The 21,500-nt window shown below is 53.1% G+C and overlaps 1 protein-coding gene across 1 annotated transcript in view; it reads left to right on the top strand.

Moving 5' to 3' along the window:
- The window catches only part of SHB (SH2 domain containing adaptor protein B), a 147,599-nt gene that overhangs the window by 43,193 nt on the left and 82,906 nt on the right, over positions 1 to 21,500 (top strand). Inside the window, exon 2 of the mRNA XM_047767972.1 lies at positions 8,196 to 8,316. Coding sequence (XP_047623928.1) covers positions 8,196 to 8,316 — 121 coding nt within the window. The remainder of the gene's footprint in view (positions 1 to 8,195; positions 8,317 to 21,500) is intronic.

Below are 21,500 nucleotides of genomic sequence, written 5' to 3'. Positions count from 1 at the left end.
CAGAGCTCAGGGGTGGACCAAAGAGAGGCCCAGTGGGTGACCCCAGGTGAACTTGGCCTGGCCTGTGGCCCACCTCCCACGGGGAGCTGTCTGCAGGGATGGGTGGAGGTCCTTGCAAGTGGAGCTAGAGGGCTTTTCCTTGGGGGAGTGGGGGGTGGGCGCCTGTAGCAGATGTGCCCTGAAAATTTTAGGAAAGACTTTTAAGAGAAAAATTAGGCATCCAGGCATTGCAGAAACTATGTGGACCTGGGAGTAAGGAAACATTTGGTTACCTGTTTTTGGCATTGACTTCACCACCACCTCCTCCCAGGAGCTCCTGCTCCCCAGTAGAGTCCAGCTTTTCAGGCTGTGGTTAGTGGAGCATCTTGCGGTTCTGTGAGGTCAGTGAGATTTTCTTCACACAAACTACACACTGAAACATTTGATACCCACGGGACTAGACCATGTCCCAGGGCCCTTCCAGCTCTGACCTCACATGTAATGATTGGAGATCTCCAGGTGCGTCTGTCCTCCGGAGGATGCACTTGAATTCTCGGTCTGCACAGCCCTGGCTGAAAGCAGTTAAGAAATTTTAGGATTGAGCTATTTCTGAGTTCAAAATAGAACCTCCTACTGCTTGAGAGATGCTGAGAAGCCAGTCCCTACCACGTTAACAGCAAGGTTCTGGGGTAAACAGAGGGCCGGCCTGGGCTCCGCTCCAGCAGCCTCCCACCCAGGACCCACAGCCTTCTCCACGGGGTGAAACTGAAGGAGGGTGGGGTGTGCATGTGAGGGGGAGGGGCGTGTGCAAGCAGGGCCAGAGAGGCGCTGACGGAGGCTGTAATTTGGAATGCATTTTTCCTGACAAGTTGGAGCCTGCAGGTGTCTAGGTGAGCAGCTGTGGGAGGGGCCGGACTGGAAAGACCAGTGGAGCCCACCGCTTCCCAATGTGGTGGCTGGGTAATCGGCTGGTCTGTAAAGAAGCCTTTACCATAGGGCACCCAAGGTCTGCACAAAGAAACGGATGGCGGCTGCTTGAATAGTGACAACTCTAGAATGACTAAACCGTGAAGTTGTGAGCTCCCACCCCTGGAGCCGTGTGGGCAGAGCACTTGACCTCCGTGCGTGAAAGAGGGACCTGGCACTTTGAGGTGACTCTGCACGGCTGAGTCAGACCTTAGAGGAGAGAAAGGGAACTGATCCCAGGTCGGTGTGGAAAAGCACCCTCCCCACCATCTGATTTCCAGGAGTTTCAGCCGAATGCCTGAATGTGGCTAATTAATCTTCCCCAAATTAATTTTCTTCCCATGTCAGAAATGATTTATTGGTGCGCCTGTAAGGAGAGTTGGTCCATGATGGTCGAAGCCGGGGACAGGGGAGGGGTGAGCAGGGGCTGTCTGCTCATACCTCCTCGTGGGGTGGGGTGTCCCCAGAGCCCCATGTGTCACAGCCCAGTTCTGTGGAGCCCTCGGAGCCCTGGATGCGGGTGGAGACTGGGAGTTCATGCCGTCTCAGCACAGGGGGGGCTGGCCCTGAGGTTCTCTACCTCTTAGCCAGGTGCCCCGCCCCAGAGGTGCAGCATAAAAGGGGAAAAAAAGGATTGGTCACAAACGTTTTTCTTTTTGTGGTTGAGAAATAGGACAGTTGTTGCCATGCCTAATTGCAGCCAATTTTCTCTGTGTAATCACCGGGGCCTCAACTGGGATTTCTCCTCAGGTCTTTGTTTCGTCTTCCCCCCTGGATGTTCGACCTCTCATGCGCAGGGACCCCAGCACTTAGCTGGACCCTGGGCTCCTAGGAGGTGCCACCATAACCTATTCTTTATAAACTGATCCATCGCCAAATGTTCTCAGTATTTGCTCTTTCCAAAATTCATGTGAAGCTGAGAAAGCACACAATTTTGCCCCGTTTCACAAATGAGTTGCTGAAGCTCCAAGAGATCAAGCGGGTTGCTCGGTTACCCAGCAGGGGTATAGTAGAGCCAGCTCTGCTCCAGGGGTGTTTGGGCTGTTACTGCTTGGCGGTGTCCTTTCCATGGTCCACCCTCCTTTCTGTGTTTTTGCACAGCCCGGGACAGCTGCTGCAGCCCTGCTGCCACTGATCAGCCTTGGGGCTTTAGAAACACCACCCGCCTTGGTGACCATGGGGATTCTGCAAACAGCCACCCACCTAGGTATTCCTTACAGCCAGAGTTCGGCTGTGGGGCAGCGGAAGCTGCACTGAGTAACAGCATGGACAGGTGGTATCCAGCTAACTAATCTCTACTCAAAGCAGACACCCATTTTAGAGGCTCCACTTGGACACCCATGGCAGGAGCTTCAGTTCCCAGGCAGCATGTCCTGTTACTGGCTGTTAGATGTCCTTCCTGACTCACTGAACTTGCTTCCGTATAGTTTTGCGTCTCTGAAAAACATCTGTCCACTGCCTCTTCTCCAGGCAGCTCCCAGCCACTGGAAGCCCTCTCCAGACCTCCAGATCTGTTTCATTGATGCCATTCTCAGTTGGTACGGCAACAGAGCCTCTGTCTTGAGAACAACAGGCCTGCTAGGGCCTATGTCACTGTGGGTCCCAAAGGAAGGCTAAGACTCTGAAATGTGCCCAGCACTTTGTGGGCATATATAAACATCATGGAGGGAGCGATAGCTTCGTGAGTTACCAGATTCCCAAAGACATCCATGACTCCCAAGCCATTCGGAAAACTAGCACAGTCTTAACAGTGAATTGATAAGGAAGTGACCCAAGTGAGATCATGTGGAATATTCCCAAGTGTGTTCGTATGCAGTTTGCTTTTGAGTAGAGCAGAGAGAAGTCAGGGGCCTGGAAAGAACCCAGGACCTCGTGGGGTGCCACCCCCTCACTCTCCAGGGAGAGGAAAGCAGCACAGGGAGGGAGAGACTGGTCTTGCCTCATCCCGCAAGTTGCTGAGCTGGGGCAGCCCGGTGCTGCTGGTTCCCACAGACAGCAGAGCAGAGGAGCCCATGTGGCTTGGAGTTGGCACCCGTGGGGCAGGGGAGACAGTGCGGGCTACCCACTCCTGGAAGGTGGCGGCCTCCTTGTTAGCAGGCTTGAGTGATTTCAGTGGAGATACCGGTGCATTTCAGCAGTGGCTCCTCTCTGTGGTCCCACCAGCCCTCCCTGGAACCAGGTGCTCTTCCTGGAGAGTTTGCTGAGAGCCAGCCAGGTAGCCTGGGCTTAAAAGGGTTGATGCTTCCATCCTCTCTGTTGGGGAGCATAGGCCCTTGCACATCCTCATGGCCAGGACCAGCATCGGCTCAGGCTCCCCTCACGGAGCGGGCCAGGGTCTTGCCCCCTCGACTCCCCCCGCCATCTCCCACCACTCAGGCGTGTTGCTCAATCTGGGCCAGCCCTCAGGATTGCATAGAGGACACCATCACCTCCGTGTTTCAATTCTGGAGATGGACCAAGGCATGCTGGATCATTTCTGACTCCAGTCGACCCCCAGGGAAGGCAGCAAGGGAGAGCTGCGTTTAACACCAACTTCTTGCTGCACTTTAATGAACAAGGCTGAGAACTGCCTGGGAAAAGTGGAATTCCAGAGTAATATCTGGAGGTTTAACTTTGAGGCTGGTAGGCAAGGGGGCTGGCTCTCATTTATTAACATTTCCCAAACTTTCCTCCTGAGAATCACCTGAGTTGCTTATGAGGCCTAGGAATCTGGTTTTTTTTTTTAAACAAGCATTCCAGGCCATTCCTGTCTTCCCAAGGCAGGTTTGGGAAACAGTTTATCTACCGTACTGAAAATAACCTGTGGCGAGGAGTGCTTTGGGAAAAGTTTTGGTTTGCGTTTAACACGTTAATAAGTTTTTCTTGTTTGAGAATTGCGTTAACATTACAGACAAGCCTCCTTTTATTTCCTCTCATCCCCCTGCTCCCAGTCCCTCCCTCCTCTCAGAGGAGGAGTCAGCTTGAAGTGTCTGCCTCCCTAGACGGTGTCTTCACAGGAGAGATACAGCTTTCTGTTTTATTTTTCATAAATAGATATCATCTTGTACCTATCTTTCTACAGCCTGTTTCTTTTTGTTCAAAGCTAGGTCACAGAGCACTGTGTTTGTGCTTGTAGAGCTATGGCGCAGCTGCTTTTTTTAAAAAAAAAAAAACCTGCTACATAATATTCCATAGTATGAAACGGGCCACCGTTTACTTTTTTTTTTTTTTTTTGTCTTTTTGCCATTTCTTGGGCCGCTCCCGCAGCATATGGAGGTTCCCAGGCTAGGGGTCGAATCGGAGCTGCAGCTGCCAGCCTACGCCAGAGCCACAGCAACGCAGGATCCGAGCCACGTCTGCGACCTACGCCACAGCTCATGGCAACGCCGGATCGTTAACCCACTGAGCAAGGGCAGGGATCGAACCTGCAACCTCATGGTTCACTAGTTGAATTCGTTAACCACTGCGCCATGACAGGAACTCCAGGCCACCGTTTACTTCACCATTCTTCTATTGATGGATATAGCAGGTGCTCACAGTTTTTCTTTATTATTTGCTTCAATGAGCATCCTTGCCTGTGTCTTCTGGTGCACATGTGGGGATAAGTACTGAAAATTGAAAGTGTTGGGACAACCCATGTGCATTTTGGGATTTGAGTGGATTCTGCCCAGAGTTCTCCTTTGCAGCGGCTCTCCCAATTTCCCTTTCCACCCAGAGCCTTCTCCATGTAGGTGCCTGTCTCACTAAAGCGCTTGGACCCATGGAGACACCCGCTTTTCTCTAATACTTCCCCATGGGGATGAATTGGAGGATTACCTCCGATCACAAAGCGAAATCCTCAGGAAAAAAGGCAACCAGGCCTCAGACTGCTGGAAGGAGGGACTCCGTGTGCAAAATGGGAGGCCTGTGGAGCCGATTCCTCGTCTGCAGTCAGCTCCCAGAGCCTTGTCAAAGGCATTGGGTGTGGTAGAATTCTAGAGCTCTCTGGACTGCAGCGGGCCATGTCTAAAACAATGGGAGGTTGGAACAGATCTGTTGAGGGGACCCCACTCCAGCTCCGTTTCATTGCTTGTAAATGTCCTTTGGGACCCTGGGCTAACCTAGGGTCTCCAATGTTATTTGAAAGTAAGAAAAGCCCTGCCTGGACTTTACCCATAATCCTGCTTCTTTCTTCAGAGATGGGCCGGCACGCCCATTCCAGGAGACCTTTCTTGGTGGCCAAAGATGAGGCCTACTGGTGGGGAGCGCCGCTGGGACAACCTGCCTTCCTGCTGCTCTGCTCCAGGGTGGAGCGCTGGAACCGGTGGCTTGGGTCCTCCCCTCAGCTCTGCGCCTCCCCCGTGTAAGGCAAGCAGGCCACGCGAAGGGTCCAGTGCTCTGTCGGGTCTTTGCCAATCCAAGGTCAAAATCAAGGAAAGCGTCCCCCATGCCCAGGTGGCCTGACCGGCAGAGGAGTCCTGGCTGGCTCCCTTTTGCTTGAATTGTTTAATTAGATTTGAGGGACTTGTCTGCTAACTGGGGCGTTTTAAAGCAAAGCAGAAGCAACCCCACCAGGAATCCAAGCCCACTTCTTTTAACTCAGAAAATCAGCAGCCCTCGCTCAAGCCCCCTGCCTGGCCATCCTGATTTACAGTGTCCCTGAGCAGCTTGGACAGTGGTCACACTGCTCAGTGCTTGCGCCTGAAGCCTGTGGCACGTTGCACGGCACTCTGGGCTCAACTCCCCACTCAACTCTCCTAACACCTGGTTAAATTTTTACTCCAGAAACCAGGACGTGATTTCGTGAAAGGTCAGACAGCTCAGTGAGTGTTTGCTCAAACCTCGAATTCCCTTCCCTCTCCCAACCTCACTTTGAAGTTTGAAAGCAAATTGATTAAATATACATTTTAGGAACCTTCCAATTTGCTTCTTAAACTAACAGAATTCTAAACTTTTTTTTCTTTTAAACGGAAGGATTTTTCAACTGTCAGCAGGTATAACTGGAACCATATGTCAGCAGAGACCAGGGGCTTTTCCTGGTTTTAGGATCTGTAAATTCTTATTGAAACGGAAGTAAGCAGGGCAGGCAGCTGGAGGGCCCCGTGACAGCCTGAGCTCAGATCTCATTTTAATTAGAAAATACAGATAGCGCCTGCTGAACTGAAGGCCTCCCAAAGCTCCCGTCCCAGGGCGAACAAAGATTTGGTTTATATCCTGCAAGCCTCCGTGTTTGCAAATTACAGAGCACTTCCGAGAGGAGCTGGAATGTTGATTTCTAGATTATGGGGAGGCTGCAGCCCCACACCCTCCCCAGCTAATCCCCTCAAGTGATTTTGTTTTCTTGGGGAAATATTTGCTCCCTTCTTCCCCTTTGCAGAATGGACAGAGGGTGTTCACTTTGAAAAGGAAGGTCTGGATGAGAGAAATGAGATTGGATGCCCTCCACAGCAGGTTCATCATTTTCTCCATTGGGCTTCTGGCCCCTTGCACTCTGAGACACAAAACCATGCATACACCGGATTGGCTTCTGAGCTGTTCTCTGTGACAGTGGTTTGTTCCGTGTCTCATTTTCTCCCTAATGGGTTCTGCAAATGGTAGAGTAGAAATATCATATGAAAGACATTGTGGGCCCTAGCACTCCCTCACCCCCATCTTTCCCTGCCTGGTGTTATTTGAGCTCAGTGAGTCTCCAGAAAGGCCATGATTACAATGTCAGCATCTGGAAGTGTCCCCGATGGGACTCAAGAGCCTGACCCAAGGCTCAGGAGAAGCTGCACATGCTCAGGAGGTAGGCGCTCCAGCTTCGGACCTCTCACCAATAAGCTTGCTCTCGTTCGGGGAGTGGTGGCTGCTGTGTGCTGTGCCTCCCTTTGCGGCCCCTCCGGGCCACGCGCCAGTGACAGGGCCGCTGCCCACTCTCCCTCCACGGGCACTGCATTCCCGGCAGCTGGAGGTCACTCGCTCACCCTGCCAGGGCTGCTGCCACAAACTGCCATTTACTCAGCAGACAAAGGGGGATTTTCCCCTCCCCTGGGTTTACAGGCCCCTCAAATGCCTTACATTCCAGGAGCTGGGAGAGAGTGAAGGCTCCTGTGGTTTCTAATTAAACCCACAATTTAAATAACAATTCATGAAACCCCAAGGATTGAGAGAATTGCTAACCCACCCCCTCTGGAGAGAAGCCGCTGGGTGGCCCTGGCTGGGAGGCTGAGGACTTGCCCTTTGCCAGATGTGTGACCGAAGGGGCAGAAGTCACAGTGAGTTTGTGGTGGATCAGGGATGCGCTGACTTTCCCCTTTGGTGAGGTTGCCCCTTCTGAAGATCAGGAAGTACGAAATGGGAAGGAAAGTTGCTGGGTTTACTCTTAGCCTCCAGCTGAGGATTTTTACCCTTTTCCAGGGAAACTGTAGAACTTCCAAGTGTTCAAAACTCAGATTCTCAGGCTGTCGGGGGACTCATCTCGCTGCCCCCACCACCTAGCTCCAGGTGACTGCCCTGTTTGTGGTGGAACTTTGCTGTTTTCTGGAATACAGATAAGTAAGGAGGACAGGAAGGGCTCCCGGTGGCAGGGGATCCAGCCAAGGGTCTTGGTCGAGCCCCGCCCACTCTGGACCTCAGTTTCCCCATCTGGTAGAGAAGGGTCTTCTGACGTGTTGCTTCCAAGGCCCTTTCTGGCCCTGGCCGTCTATCCCTCCATCCCTGAGCTGCTTTCTGTTTTCACTGGGCTTGTCTGGGGCCACAGTCATCTTTACAGAGTGTTGATCTCACCGAATTGTTGTCTGATTACCCAAGGCATGGTCGTGTTCCAGATTTGGGGAAAATGGAACGCTGAACGTAATTATCTCTAGACAAGCTCTTCTATGCCTCAGCCAGCACCAGGAGCCTGTCAGCATTTCTAGGCTTTCTGTGAGCTCGTTTCCAACTTTCCTTCGTTTCCATTCCCTTAAATTGAGCAAGTCATGTTCCCTGAAGACACCGGCTAGTTTCTTGCCTCTGCGCTTCTTTACCGAGATGCCCCTTCTCTTCTCACTGAGCTACACCCGAGCCACCACCTTGCACACCAGGCCTAGGCCTCTCCCTTGTGATGGAGCACTGCCTGCCGCATGGGTCCCTTGTTACCCCTGCAAGAATTGGAGCTCCCTGCAGGTGGGCACCAGCTCTGGTTCCTGCCTCCACCTCCACTCCTTGCTGGTCACAGACTCTGGTTATAGTTGTTGGAGCCATGTCTGGGTGTGAACAGAAGTGAAGCAGAAAGCCAAAGGTGAACTCATACCCCTGCCATCTTTCTGCAGGTGACCATCGCAGATGACTACTCAGATCCCTTTGATGCCAAGAATGATCTCAAAAACAAAGCAGGAAAGGGGGAGAGTGCTGGCTACATGGAGCCCTACGAGGCCCAGAGGATCATGACAGGTAAGCAGAGCCCTTGGCATAGAGGCTTGCAACTCAGCGGGGGGGGGGGGGGGGGGGGGGGGGGGGGGGTAAAGGGGACCCGTGGTCATCCGCCAGCCTGCTCAGGGGAAGGGATGTACTTTCAAGGTGCTGGTTGAAGGGCAGCACCGTGGTGAGTCTTTACCACAGTTTATCTGTCCTTGTTTCGCCGACCTCAGGAAGAACCTGGCAGGTCACAGTGACATTCCAGATACCAGGTACCAAGTACAGTTAACCAAGAAACTAAGAAGTAAACGGGGAAGGAATTCCCGTCGTGGCTTAGTGGTTAATGAATCCGACTAGGAACCATGAGGTTGTGGGTTCGATCCCTGGCCTCCCTCAGTGGGTTAGGGATCCGGTGTTGCCGTGAGCTGTGGTGTAGGTCGCAGACGCGGCTCGGATCCCACTTGCTGTGGCTGTGGTGTAGGCTGGCATCTACAGCTCCAATTAGACCCCTAGCCTGGGAACCTCCATATGCCGAGGGTGTGGCCCTAAAAAAAAAAAAGACAAAAGACAAAAAAAAGTAGTAAATGGGGAAGATGGGGGGGGAGTTCCTTAGGAATTCCTTTCTTTTTTTTGTCTTTTGTCCTTTTTTTTAGGGCCACACCTGCGGCATATGGAGGTTCCCAAGTTAGGGGTCGAATCTGAGCTATAGCCACCAGCTTACGCCACAGCCATTATTAGGGACAAAATTCTCATTAGGGACAAAATTCTCCCTGACCCCATCCAAGAAAATCTTTATTTTAGGACTAGAAGCAGCTTATAGAGCCATGGTCTTCATGGCAGGTTTGTAGGAGACACAGAGACTTTCCTTCTGTGGCTGTTCTCTTGTTGGCCTGCGACGATGAAGCCTGTCAGTTAATGGCATGGGACCCAGAAGGATGTGGCTGGAATGTGGTGTCCTGGGGGGTCTGTTTTTGCCAGGATAATACTTGGAGCATCTTTTTTTTTTTTTTTTTTTTGTCTTCTTGTCTTTTTTTTAGGGCTACTCTTGCGGCATATGGAGGTTCCCAGGCTAGGGGTCTGATCCGCATTTGTGGCCTACACCACAGCTCACAGCAGTGGATCCTTAACCCATTGAGGGAGGCCAGGGATCAAACCCGAGTCCTCATGGATGCTAGTCGGGCTCGTTAACTTGACAGGAACTCCAATACTAGGAGAAACTTTAAAAAATGAACATTGATCACACATCAGCCACCTTGACAGACCCCAGGCGTGGGCGGGCGGTAGGGAGATCACGAGGAGAGGAGGCACCCCCGTGAGAGTCTTGGCTCAGGAGGACCCTCCAGACACATAAGAGCAGCTGTGTGAGTGGCCCCCTCTGGCCCTGCCCCTCCCAGCAGCTCCCACCAGTCTTGCACTGAGCAGGCCTCAGCCTGGATTTAAAGGAGTGGTGGGTCCAAGTGTGACTTTGGGACACTGGCACATTCAGACACCAGGGCAGCAAAGGATCTGTGAGGTCATCCAGACCCAACAGCCTCACCTTACAGATGGGGAAACTGAGGCTGGGAGGGAGAAGCACATGCCTGAGGACACATGGTAAGTTGGGTTAGACTGGCAGGCGTGGCCTGTGCTCAGCAAGGTAGTCTTTGTAGCTGAGGGCTGAAGGAAGTGTGATGCTGTGTTTGATGCTGGGGTATCTAGGACATGAGGAAATGCCAGGAGCCTTTGAGGCCGGAGCCTCTGCCAGGTCCCAGGCTCTGTCCTGGGCCCTTTGACACACACGCTTCCCACCGTGTCCCTGCAAAGGAAGAGTTGTCCCATTTCACAGGTGAGGGAGACTGAGGACTTCGCAGAACATGGGGACAGGAGGCTGAAGGCAGTGGAGAGAGAACATGTTGGGAGCCCAGACTTTGGGGAGGGTCTGCCACTGCTGGGCATCTTTGGAGTGGAGCTGGGCTCTTCCTGGGTGCCGCTGTGGGTAGCTGATCAGCAGGTGGAATTGTCCTATGCGACTTTGGCTTTTTAGTCAGGCACACTCATGGTGGCCATGTCCAAGGCAGAGCAGTTTGAGTTCACCGGAAACCTGTTAAAATCTCGGACGTCCTCTCTCCAAAGAAGCATCCTTCTGTTTGCTGCTCTGTGCTTTCCTCCTACCTTAGAAACTATGCCCGGATTTACCCACGTGTTTTGTTTTTAAGGAAATAGGTGCTTCAACAGGACATTTTCGGGTTGTAATGACCTTGCAGCAGCTCCCTCTGGACTTGGAATTCTTTATGTGTAATGTCATCATCACCGTGGTGACCGATGGCAGGGAAGGGGTCTGGGTTCGCCGGCACCCTGTAAGCGTTCCAGGAAGTAGCTCCCTGGAACTCCATGACTCTCTGCCATGAAGCTCCTGAGGGAGGGGAAGGTGACAGAGTGGGTTCTGGGGACAGTGGGCAGTGGAGCAGGGGGTGGCACAGAACAAGTTACATCCCACCTTTTAGAGGGACTTTTTTTTGATGCTGTAACATTCATGCGTATGTGTGCACATAGCTTCTAGGAATGGGGCAGGCAACTTTGGTTCACAGGAGTAAAGCTGCTGGGAAGAGCCTGGCCTGTCTGCCTGAGACAGCGTGCCTCTCTGCCCCGGTTTGAAAGCAGCCCAGGCTGGAGTCAAGCCGATCTGGGGTGACCACCTGCCACCTAAGTGACCCTTGGGCTTCTGTTTCCCTCTGAGAAGCAGTAGCCTTAGAGCGGGCAGTCACTCTTCTAGCCGCTTTGGGCTCCAAACTGGCTGTTTGACCCAGTGCCGCACATTCTGTGCCTCTGTTTTAACCTGTTTATAGAGTGATGGGTCAGTAATAACACAACAGCAGTGGAGTCCACTGCTCAGTTCTCTCGTACTTGTTTACAGCTCGTGCTGTGAATTCTCACTGGATTTTCACCATCACTCTTTAAAGTGTAGCTGGGCGTTTCGCCTCTTAACTGAGGCACAGAGAGATGAAGTAACTTGTCCAAGGCAGCACAGTTGGGTAGTCAGCTGGGGGTGGGGGGCGCCTGTCTGCCAAAGGCCCCGTTTAACTGCTAGGCAGGACTTCTTTCCAGGGCCCATCCAGCCCCAGTGCATTTACTGCAGCTTAGTGTGCAGACTCCCCAGCATGGCCCACGTGGCCTGTGATTAACTGCTGAGAATTTGTTCTCCGCGTCCTTGGGGCCTTGCAGCAGGTGGCGGGAATCTTGTGGGAGGTGGTGCTTTTGTGAACAGAGAACTTGGCCAGCCCATTGGCTGTAGCTAGGATGAAGGGCGTGGAGAGGCATGTCTGTTTTCCCAGGGGTTTCTCTTAACCCCTTCTCTCTGTCTGCCTCAATTTACCCTCTCCCATAGACTCCCCTTGTGTCACCCACAGGAGTTAGGTTCTGGCTTCAAAATGGAGCCCCTGCTTTCCTTGGAAACTCAGAACCCAGGCATGTCTGGGTTGCTCCTGTGAACCAAAGCTGCCTCATTTTCTGCCCTCAACACCTCTCTCACCCCAGCAGCAGCTCTGAACGTATCTCCTTAACACCCCAGGGCTCTCTGGAACCCATCTGGAAAGCTAGTGACCCAGCCCAAGCTCTCCTTTTTATAGGTACGGAAACTGAGGTTCAAAAAAGTCATGATCTTGTTGAGATTTTTTTCAACCTACTGATTAACTGTGAAGCTGTCTTGTGAGCTGGTGAGTTGCCCATCCCTAGAGGCATCCAAGCAGAGGAAAGTCAACCAGCATTGGGAGATGACATAAAGGTAGTTAAGTCTCAGAGGTGTGGCTGGCTCAAGCCATCTCTGAGGCCTCTGAGCTCCAAGATGTTATGATTCATTGTGACTGGTCCCGATCAGGTGGACACGTAGGATGAGTCCCATGGAAGGAAGACCCCAGACCAGTTCTGAATAGTTAAGGTTGGCAGTCTCCTTTCTCAGTGCCAGCCTGATTCAGGCCAACTGTTGAGTCCTAGTTCTCCTTTTCATCTTCCTTGGCCCATCTCCCTCTCCCCCCCCCCTTTTTTTTTTTTTTGCTTTCTTGCTTTTTAGGGCCTTGCCCATGGCATATAGAGATTCCCAGGTTAGGAGTTCAATCGTAGCTACAATGAAGTTTACACCACAGCTATGGCAACACGGGATCTGAGCTGCATCTGTGACCTACATCACAGCTCACAGCAATGCTGGATCCTTAACCCACTGAGCGAGGCCAGGGATCAAACCCATGTCCCCATGGATCCTAGTTGGGTTCGTTAACTGCTGAGCCCTGAAGGGAACTCCTTTGGCCCATCTCTTGAGGTCAGATGCTGGTCTTGGCCTCTTCTATCTGTAAATTGAAGAGGAGGACTCCTACCACTTCTAGCTTTCCTTTCTGCCCCCAGTGTCTATGTATATGGTATCTCTAGGCCAAACCTCCCATTGAGCCCTAAGAATCAGGCTGCCTCTCTCCAAAGCTACTTCGCAGCCCATTCTTTCCTTTTTTTCCTGAGACCTGACCCTGGGGCCCTCAAGCCCTGCACAGAGACTGGCTGATGTGGTGCGAAGTGTGCTGGGCTCCAGGTCAGGCCAACTTGGGTGGCTGGGTGAATACTTAGCCCGTTGGGAACTGCAGTGTCCTTATTGTAAAATACGGCACATACCACTGATATGAATCTCGAGTGAAGGATCAAACTTTGTATGTGTGCTTGAGATTGTTGATATTGAGGGGAGAGAGCTTCTTTGGTCCTTCACGTGATTTTCTATGCTGTTGAATTCTCTGGCCAGTCCCTGCAGGTGGCCCAACCAGCAGTACACTGGAGCAGGTGGCCCTCAGACCCTCTGTGGAACCCTAGGTATCCTGGAGCCCCTGTTAAGCCTTGTTGGCATCTGGACCTGGGCACATAGCACCCCTGCCTCTAGGAATATCCATGAAGCAGAGAGACAGGTAGAGATGGGTCGGGGTGGCTGATTGGTGTGTGGAGGTGAGCAGGTGACTCTCCAGGAGTTCAGAGGAGAGACAACAGCTTCCAGTTTGAGCCATCCAAGGGGGGTGGGAGGTGGGAGTGATGGGGATGAGAGCTGGATCTGGCAGCCAGGCAGAGGGAAGAGGTATGGAGGTGTGGGAATCTCTGCTGGAGAGGAGTGGCAGGAGATGAGGCTTCTGATAGGATCCTGATAGGAAAGGCACATGGGGCAAGAGCTGGAAAGACTGATTGGATCATGAGGCCCTGGTTAGCCTAAAGGCACAAAACATTTCTCACCTGGGATCCTTCCTCCCGGCCGGCCATCAGCCCCAGGAATTCTCAGAGGTGTCCAGGGTGGTGGTGGTGACAGGGACTGTGGTTGTTTTATCAGAGGGCTTTCCTGTGGGCCAGGCACCACCCCCAAACACTTTGCGTGATTGGCTCATTTAATCCTCTCAGGGAGCCTGTGAGGTGTGGGTACTGCCTTCATCCCCATTTTACAGATGAGAATACTGAGTCTAGAGAGGTTAAATAAGCGGCAAAACCAGGAAAAGCAGCACCCTCTGGAGCCCCCACCTGCAGCTAAAACACTCTCTCATATCCATCTTGGACTCCCAGGGGGTCTGCAGAAATAACTGGGAATCTTACAATTATTTAGGTCTCTTTTTTAGGTGTGACTCCTGCCCCTCTGCCCACACCATCCTATATAAAATGGTTCAAAGCGTCATCTCACAGGATGAATCATATAAGCATTAATTGAAAGCGTTTTCATGTAATTTTTAATATGTAAGCCATTATACATTAAAAAGTCCTTAGCATGTTTTTATTATTAAATCAACTTTATAGCATAATAAGGGGAAATTAAAAGAAAGCCATTTCCCCCAGCGCCCCGCTGCACTGGTGTGGCCGTTTTCCTTGCTCATACCTTGCCTCCTGCCCTTTTAAACTCATGTGCTCCTAGGCACACTCCAGGTAAAATAAAGCCCGTCACTAATTTCAAAGGCAGCAGGGACATCCTTTCGCATCTTCTGGTCCTCCAGCGTGGCCTCTTCTAGTGGCTACGTGCTTTCTGAGAGAATGGTGATTGTGGGTTCTAGCTCTGGCTCTGCCCTGGTCTCTGTGACCAGACCGCTTCCCTTCTCTGGGCCTCAGGTCCCTCATCTGGACAATCAGATTCTTCTGCCTTCTTCCCTGGGCACCATGAAGGTCTTTAGAAGCCCTTAGGTCCCCGCTTCTATGATTGCATCAGGCTTCGGCAGTTGTCCTGGCCAGGATGACACCTTTTCCTACACTGCCCAAACCCACCTGTGTGTGATACCAGCCCAGATCTTACCAGGTGGTAAGAAAGAGCTGACTCTGGCCCCCTTCCAGGAGCGTGCATGCCTCCCTCTGCTCTCAGGAGAGGCAGGGCTGGGAGCGCAGGTCTGTACCCTCTGCACAGCCAGCCTCTGGAGACCCTTCCTGGAGCTGCTGTTCTTAAATCTCAGAATAAAATCCCTGAAGACCAGCAAATGCTTCTCAGACCAGCGGGCCTCTGAGTCTCGGCTAGATGTCAGAGAGGCCATCTCTGGCCACCCTACTGGAGATTTCCACCTTTCTCGCATGTTCACCATCACCTCTGCCCACTGGTTTGAGGCAGCACTGCTCTTGTCCTCCTGGTAGCAGGAAAGCAAAGGGCCTTTCTGTCCGGGTCCCTGAGCCCAGGCCCTTCCCACCTGCACTGTGCCCGTGGCCTCTGCTCCTGCAGTGTCCATGCACTCGCTTCTGTCCCTCACCTGGCCTGCTCCACAGCTCTGCACCTTCTCACCTTAAATTTCAGCCCATCCCCAACACATCCCACCCCTTCTTTGCTTGATTTTTTCCCTTAACTCTGCTTCTTATTTAGCACACTCTGTCTTTAACCACACTTTATCTGTTTATAGTCAGTCTGCCACTAAGATGTGGGTTTCACAGGGGCAGAAGTGTCTGCTTTGTTCCTGCTGGGACCTCAATAGCTAAAGTAGTACGTGATACTAATGGGCTTAGTAAATAGTTGCGGAATGCATGAGGCTAGTAGTTAATTCCAGGGATCCAGGGCTGATAGACGTGTTGGGGGTAACTCATGCTCCTCGCTGGTCTGTCTGCTCCCCAAGTGGCCTCAGGCTTCAGCCTGTCCTGTGGGTCACAGCTCTCCCCCAGCTGGAGGATGTCGGGATGGAGCTGTAACTGAAGAACAGTCTTTCTACCCAGCCCTCTTTCTGCTCGAGGCCCAGAGAAGGGCACCAGCTGGCCAGAGTCACACAGCAGCAAGCCTCTGGACTTCTCACAGAGGGCTCCCGGGCCTTGTTTTGAAATATTTTGAAACGTGCCCTTGCACCCTTCTGCCTGACAGATGGGAGGCTTGGTCATGGACTGCACGGAGTTCCCTGGCTGGTCTGTCATTTACCAGAATGACTTACCTACTGGACAGGAAGGAGATAATCAAGTGTAAATAGATTTTGTATTAGTCACCCGATGACTTTCCTGTTCTTGAGAAACAGCCCAGCTCACACACACGCCCAGCCCAATGGTGTTCACCTGCTGAGCTCCAAGCCCAGGGAGGCCCCGTAGGGAGGGGAGTGGGAAGCCCAGGTTTCCATGGTGACCAGGGGGCCCAGACGGGCAGTTGCTTCCTGTTCTCTCACCGCACATGCCCCTTGCCCTTTTGACCCTTGACACTGAGCTTGTCCAGCCTTTCAGGAAAGTTGCAGCAGGACTGAAAGAGGCCACAGAAAGCTGACAGTCATTGACAGGGCACCTGCTGTGGGCTAGACCTCGGTCCCTGCCCTCCAGGTGCCCATGTCTCATGTGGGGGGTTGACAAGGACCCAGACAAGCACTGCTGACTATAGTATAAAACAAGCCAAGCAGAGTGATGCTGGAAAGAGAACAGAGGAAGGGGTAGTCTGGCTCCTGAAGACCAGTGTGGGCTGCGCAGAGAGGGGACATTGAGCAGAGACACACATGACGTCTTGACTCACAGTGGCCTTGCCTGCCATTTACCTTAAATTTGAGCCCACCCGAAACACGCGCCCCCCCGAAACACGCGCCCCCCCCCACCTGCCCCAATCTCTGCTTGATTTTGTTCCTTAACTCTGTTCCTTTTTTAGCATACCCTATATTTTACTCACACTTTATCTGTTTATAGTCAATCTTAGTGCTGCTGCTAGGTGTGGCTTTCACACGGGCAGAAGTGTCTGCTTTGTTCCTGCTGGAAGCTCGGTAGCTAAAGTATGATGTGGCACAAAGTAGGGGCTGAGTGAATAGTTGTTGAATGCATGAGACTATTAGTTAATTGCAGGGACCCAGGGCTGGCAGATAGACATGCTGAGGCCGCCTTCGGAACCCAGAGACCTCCCCTCCTCTGAGGAGGAGTGCCACATCTGGAAAGCCCGAGTTTAACCGGTTACTAAATGGGTTAGGGAGTTCCCAGTGTGGCTCAGTGGAAACAAATCTGACTAGTCTCCATGAGGTTGCATGTTTGATCCCTGGCCTCCCTCGGTGGGTTAAGGATCCAGCGTTGCCGTGAGCTATGGTATAGGTTGCAGACGTGGCTTGGATCCCACGTTGCTGTGGCTCTGGCCTAGGCCGGTGGCTACAGCTCCAATTGGATCCCTAACCCGGGGATCTCCATATGCCTTGTGTGTAGCCCTAAAAAGACCCCCCCCCCAAAAAAAAAAGAACCTAAATGAGTTGTAAGTAGAAAAGGAGCTGGCTTGGCCTCTGGGTGGGGTTGGGTGGGAGTCGGGCAGGAGGCCCTGGGTGCCTTGCTCCGTCTTGGAGACCAGTTCTGTCTCCAGGTGGGGGGCTGCATGGAGGTGTCTGGTTGTGCCTCTTTCCCCTGCCCCCTCCCTGGCCGAGAGCTCCTAGAAGGAGGGGACTGGGTCTTAACCGTCCTCATGTCTCCTCTGGGCCCAGGACATATTTACCAGTTGAATGAATGAGCCCAGGAATACAAGTCTATGTGGAGAATAAATGAATGAAAAGGAAGCAAACAGTTAATAGCTACCTTCTGTAAACAGCTCTTCCCATTCTGCCAAGATACAGTTGTTTGAAGTCACAGGGCCTTAGCCAGGGAGCACATTGCACCATGTGTGTTGGTTCTTTTCTGTGCTCTAGGGGCTGAGCAGTGAACAAAGCAAAGTCCCTGTCCTTGTGAAGCTTTCACTCTGGGTGCAGGATTGCAGGATCAATGGGGAGTGTTATATAACTGTGACTCCTGTGAACTTACTTCTGGGAGCTCTGGTACGGGGACGTCTGTATCCCAGACACTCTGCAGCCTCTGGTCACTGCAGCTCAAGGGCTCCTCTCAAAGGGGCTTGTCCCCAGATCCTTGGCCACCTTCGGGAGGTAGGATGGTCTCTGTGCTGTCTTCAGGATGTGAGGACACAGGCCTGGCCCAGTGGCTGGTAGCTGTGTTCCTCTCTCTCGGTGGCCTCAGTGCAGGAGCACAGACTCTGGGGGTTGTCATGGATTCTCCCAGAGCAGCGAGTACCATCCATGTGCTGGTACTCCTAGGTGTGAGGGTCTAAACCCCCAGGAATGCAGCCCCTAACTCCTCTCCCTCTCCCAGCAGCCGTGAGAGAAATGGGCATCCTTCCAAAGGTAGAAGCGCAGGAATAGGGGTTAGAGGAGCTCACCCCCACCCCACCCCTGCCCCTTGCCCTTCGGAATCCAAGAGAGACATGAAAAGATCTGAAACTGATGGGAATGGCTCTCCAGAAGTAGACTCAGGTTCATCAGCAGCATGGTTCCTGGCATCCTCTGCCCGCCCACCAGCCCACCTCCTGTGTGGGAAGAGCATGGAGGCTGTGGGGAAGCAGGTTAGGAAGTTGTTAGGAAGTCGTGCCCGCCTGTGTGCGTAGGATGCCTTATAGCAGAGAAACAAGAGGCAGGGAGACTGGTTCTGTGGTTCTGTGGCTACAACAGTCATCCAGGCCAGGGGGCTGAAGCCAGAGCCAGGGCCGTGGCTGCAGGGTGCTGCAGGTGTGAGTGGGTGGGTGGGGTGGAAGAGCCTGCCAGCCTAGGGGTGCAGTGGGTGCCAGGGAGGGAGGCGCTAGGATCCTGGTGAGTGGGAGGATGAGCGCGTCAGTTCCCCAGTGGGGACTGTCCTGCCCGAGAAGGGGAAGGAAGGTTCTTGGGTGAGGATTCAGTGGGTTCAGATATGTACCCTTGCATTCTGGTGTTCAGAGGAGGGCCATGGGGCTCCAGTGGGCTTGGGGCCACCCCGGGGGAGGCCCTGGGGAGAGGAGCTGATTGGCAGGGGCTGACGAAGGGACAACGAGCCACAGTTTCTGCCCCTCCAGAAACCTGAGGACGGAGATGGAGTGATTTGCCCCACACCCTGTTATTTGACTAATTAATTAGTACCCTTCTCTAACTAGGGCTCAGGTTGGCTTTCTGGAAGTTCGTAATGATGGCAGAGGGCTGTATTTAAAGGACACTTTTTATAGATTATGCTGGGAAGCTCCCTAAGGCTCTGGGAGGAAGCGGTGTCATTATTTCCATCTTGCAGGTGAGAAAGCTGAGTCATGGAGGCTCACTGGAACTGTGCCCAATGTCAGGCCCCTTTCTCCCTGTGGGGTCAGTGCCTGGCAGTGCGGGGGAGGGATGCCGAGTAACAGGTTTGTGCTTTTTTGATGTGGCCTTTCAGTCGGCTGGTTAACTTGGCAGGTGCCTAAAGTCCAGGCCTCCTCCTCCTCCTCTTCCCTCTCCTCCTCCTCCCAGGTAGTCCTGCCTTTCAGCTCTTTCACCTGGTTTAGTCTGTGTGTTTTAATATTGTACTCTGCTTCCTTTTCCGTCCTTTTTCAAAACTGTAAGCATAGGGAGTTCCCTTTGAGGCTTCATGGTAACGAATCCAACCAGTATCCGTGAGGACATGGGTTCGATCCCTGGCCTCGCTCAGTGGGTTCTGGATCTGGTGTTGCCATGAGCTGTGGTGTAGGTCACAGATGCAGCTCAGATCCTGTGTTGGCTGTGGTGTAGGCTGGCAGCTGTAGCTCTGATTCAACCCCTAGCCTGGGAACTTCATATGTCGCACATTTGGCCCTAAAAAAAAATTTTTTTTTTAACTGAGCATAAATAAATAAAATGCCACTTTTCTCTCCCTTCCAGAATGCAGGCTTCTGATTGTACATGGTGACCTAAAAAATGATGCATTGGAGAAGGGGTCACCTCCTGGTATCTAAGCCTCACTGTGGGTCCTCCCTGGTGGGGCCCCACAGTGCTGATACTGTGTTACCACAACGTGTTGCAATTTATCTGCTGGGTTGGGGGCCCCTGGAGGGCAGGGACCACAGGGTTTGGAACTCTTGCCCTCAGACTGTCAGTGCCCTATGTTTGACATGTTGGCCTGGAACTTTCCAGTGGAGAATGTCCCCAGGTAAGAATGTGCTGGTTGGGGTGGAGTGTTGTGCAATGATAGGTAACCTCTTCCCCCAAGATTACGGGCTTTGCCCTCCCGAGCTGGGTTTCAAGTCCCCAGCCAGCTCACCCCTCGGTCCTGGCCAGCTCACCCCATGTCCCTCTCTCTGACCCTGGGCTCAGCTCACCGCCTATGCCTTGGTAGGTTCACTCCCCTCGCCAAGCCTCAGGTCTCTGTGCAGGGACTCGGATATACACTCATGTCGCTGAGCTCCAGCCACAGAGCTCTCCAGATTGGGGGTCCTTCCAGTCCACCCTGTCCTCTTTGTCGCCCTCCCTTGGCCCCTGGATTTGCCGGCTGCCCCTCCCTCTCCCCCTCGAGCTGGGTGCCCGAGTGTCTGAGCCCGCATCTCCCTCATGTGACCAGCCTTCCTCATGCCTTTCTTCAGCGCCAGCCTCCCTGCCAAAGCTGGGGCACCTCTCACCCACCTGACCTTCCCAGCCGGCTGGCCGGCACAGTGCTGAGTCGGGAGAGTCTGCTGCTGTCCACTTCACTGCCCTCCTGCTCGGCACCTTCACTCCTGCTCTGCCTTCCCATCTAACCCCAGCCTGCCTGCTCTGCCAGCTCAGGGTCACCTTCCCTCGAAGCCTTTCCGTCCCCCATAACCAGCTTTTTTCCCCCAAACTCCTGTGGTTCTCATTCAGAGCTGACCATCAGCACCTGTCTGGGACCCCACCTGCCAGAGCTTCCTCCTCAGCCTCCCTAAGGCCCAGGGAGGCAGGACATGGGTTGTGACCATTTTACGGGTGAGAAAGCAGGTGCACAGGCTGGAGTGACAGCCAGGGGCCATGAGGAGGATGGTTCTGGTATCCTGGGAGCTGTGTTCCAAGGCCAGGCGGGGGGGGGGGGGCAGGTGCTCAATGGGATGGGGGGAGGACCCCTGGCTGGGGGGACACCACGGGTCTGAGGATGGTGGAGGCGGGGCAGACGGGATGGATCCATGGTAGCCAGTTCCCACCTTCCTCAGTGACAAAAAGCAGAAACCTGAAGTAGAAGAAGGGTCGCTCCAGCAACAAAGTCGCAGCCCAGCAAAACTGAAAAACAGTGCCCCCCTCACTCTACCACCACCTTCCTTGGCCTCTTCTAGGACTTTATTTCTGTTCCCTAGCTCAGAGCTGCTTCTGCAAAGTGTCTGCTAAGGAAAGAGTTAATGTTGGGCCCAGCTGCTCTTAGAGGAAAAGGCATGGGGTGCCAGAGCCTGTAAGGTAAAGGAGCGGCAGCCCCGCCCTTCAAGGTGAAGCCAGGAGGGGGCTTTGTCCAGCATCTGTTGAGCAGCTGTTGTGCCAGGAGTTTTGAGCCCACCTGGGGCTGCCCCCTGGAAGGCCTTTCCAGTGGGAGGTGGCACGTGCTGTGTAACTGCATCATTCATTGAGGATGTCAGGTGTGGGCATAGCAGTGAGTACCTGGGGCTGCAGGGGAGGGTGTGGTCTGGTCTTCTTGGGTTGGGGACTATAGGCTAGGACAGACTCCTTGGAGTTACCATCGTGGCTCAATGGAAACGAATCTGAGTAGCATCCTTGAGGGCTCAGGTTCGATCCCTGGCCTCGCTCAGTGGGTTAAGGATCTGGCATTGCTGTGAGTTTTGATGTAGGTCACAGACTCAGCTTGGATATGGCGTTGTTGTGGCTGTAGTGTAGGCTGGGAGCTACAGCTCTGATTCCACCCCTAGCCTAGGAACCTCCATATGCCATGGATGCGGCCCTAGAAAGACAAAGAAACAAAAAACAAAACAAAAAAAAACCCCACTGGACTCCTCTACCTGGCACTGGACTGGGAAGAGTAGGAGGAACAAAGGTGGGGGGGCGGGGGTGGCATGCGGCCCAGTGCCCTGCCCCAGGAGGTCT

Source organism: Phacochoerus africanus, chromosome 2 (genome assembly GCF_016906955.1).
Source record: "Phacochoerus africanus isolate WHEZ1 chromosome 2, ROS_Pafr_v1, whole genome shotgun sequence".
Lineage (NCBI taxonomy): Eukaryota > Metazoa > Chordata > Mammalia > Artiodactyla > Suidae > Phacochoerus > Phacochoerus africanus.
The sequence above is the reverse complement of the archived record's forward strand: the minus strand, read 5'-3'. Positions and strand labels throughout refer to the sequence as shown.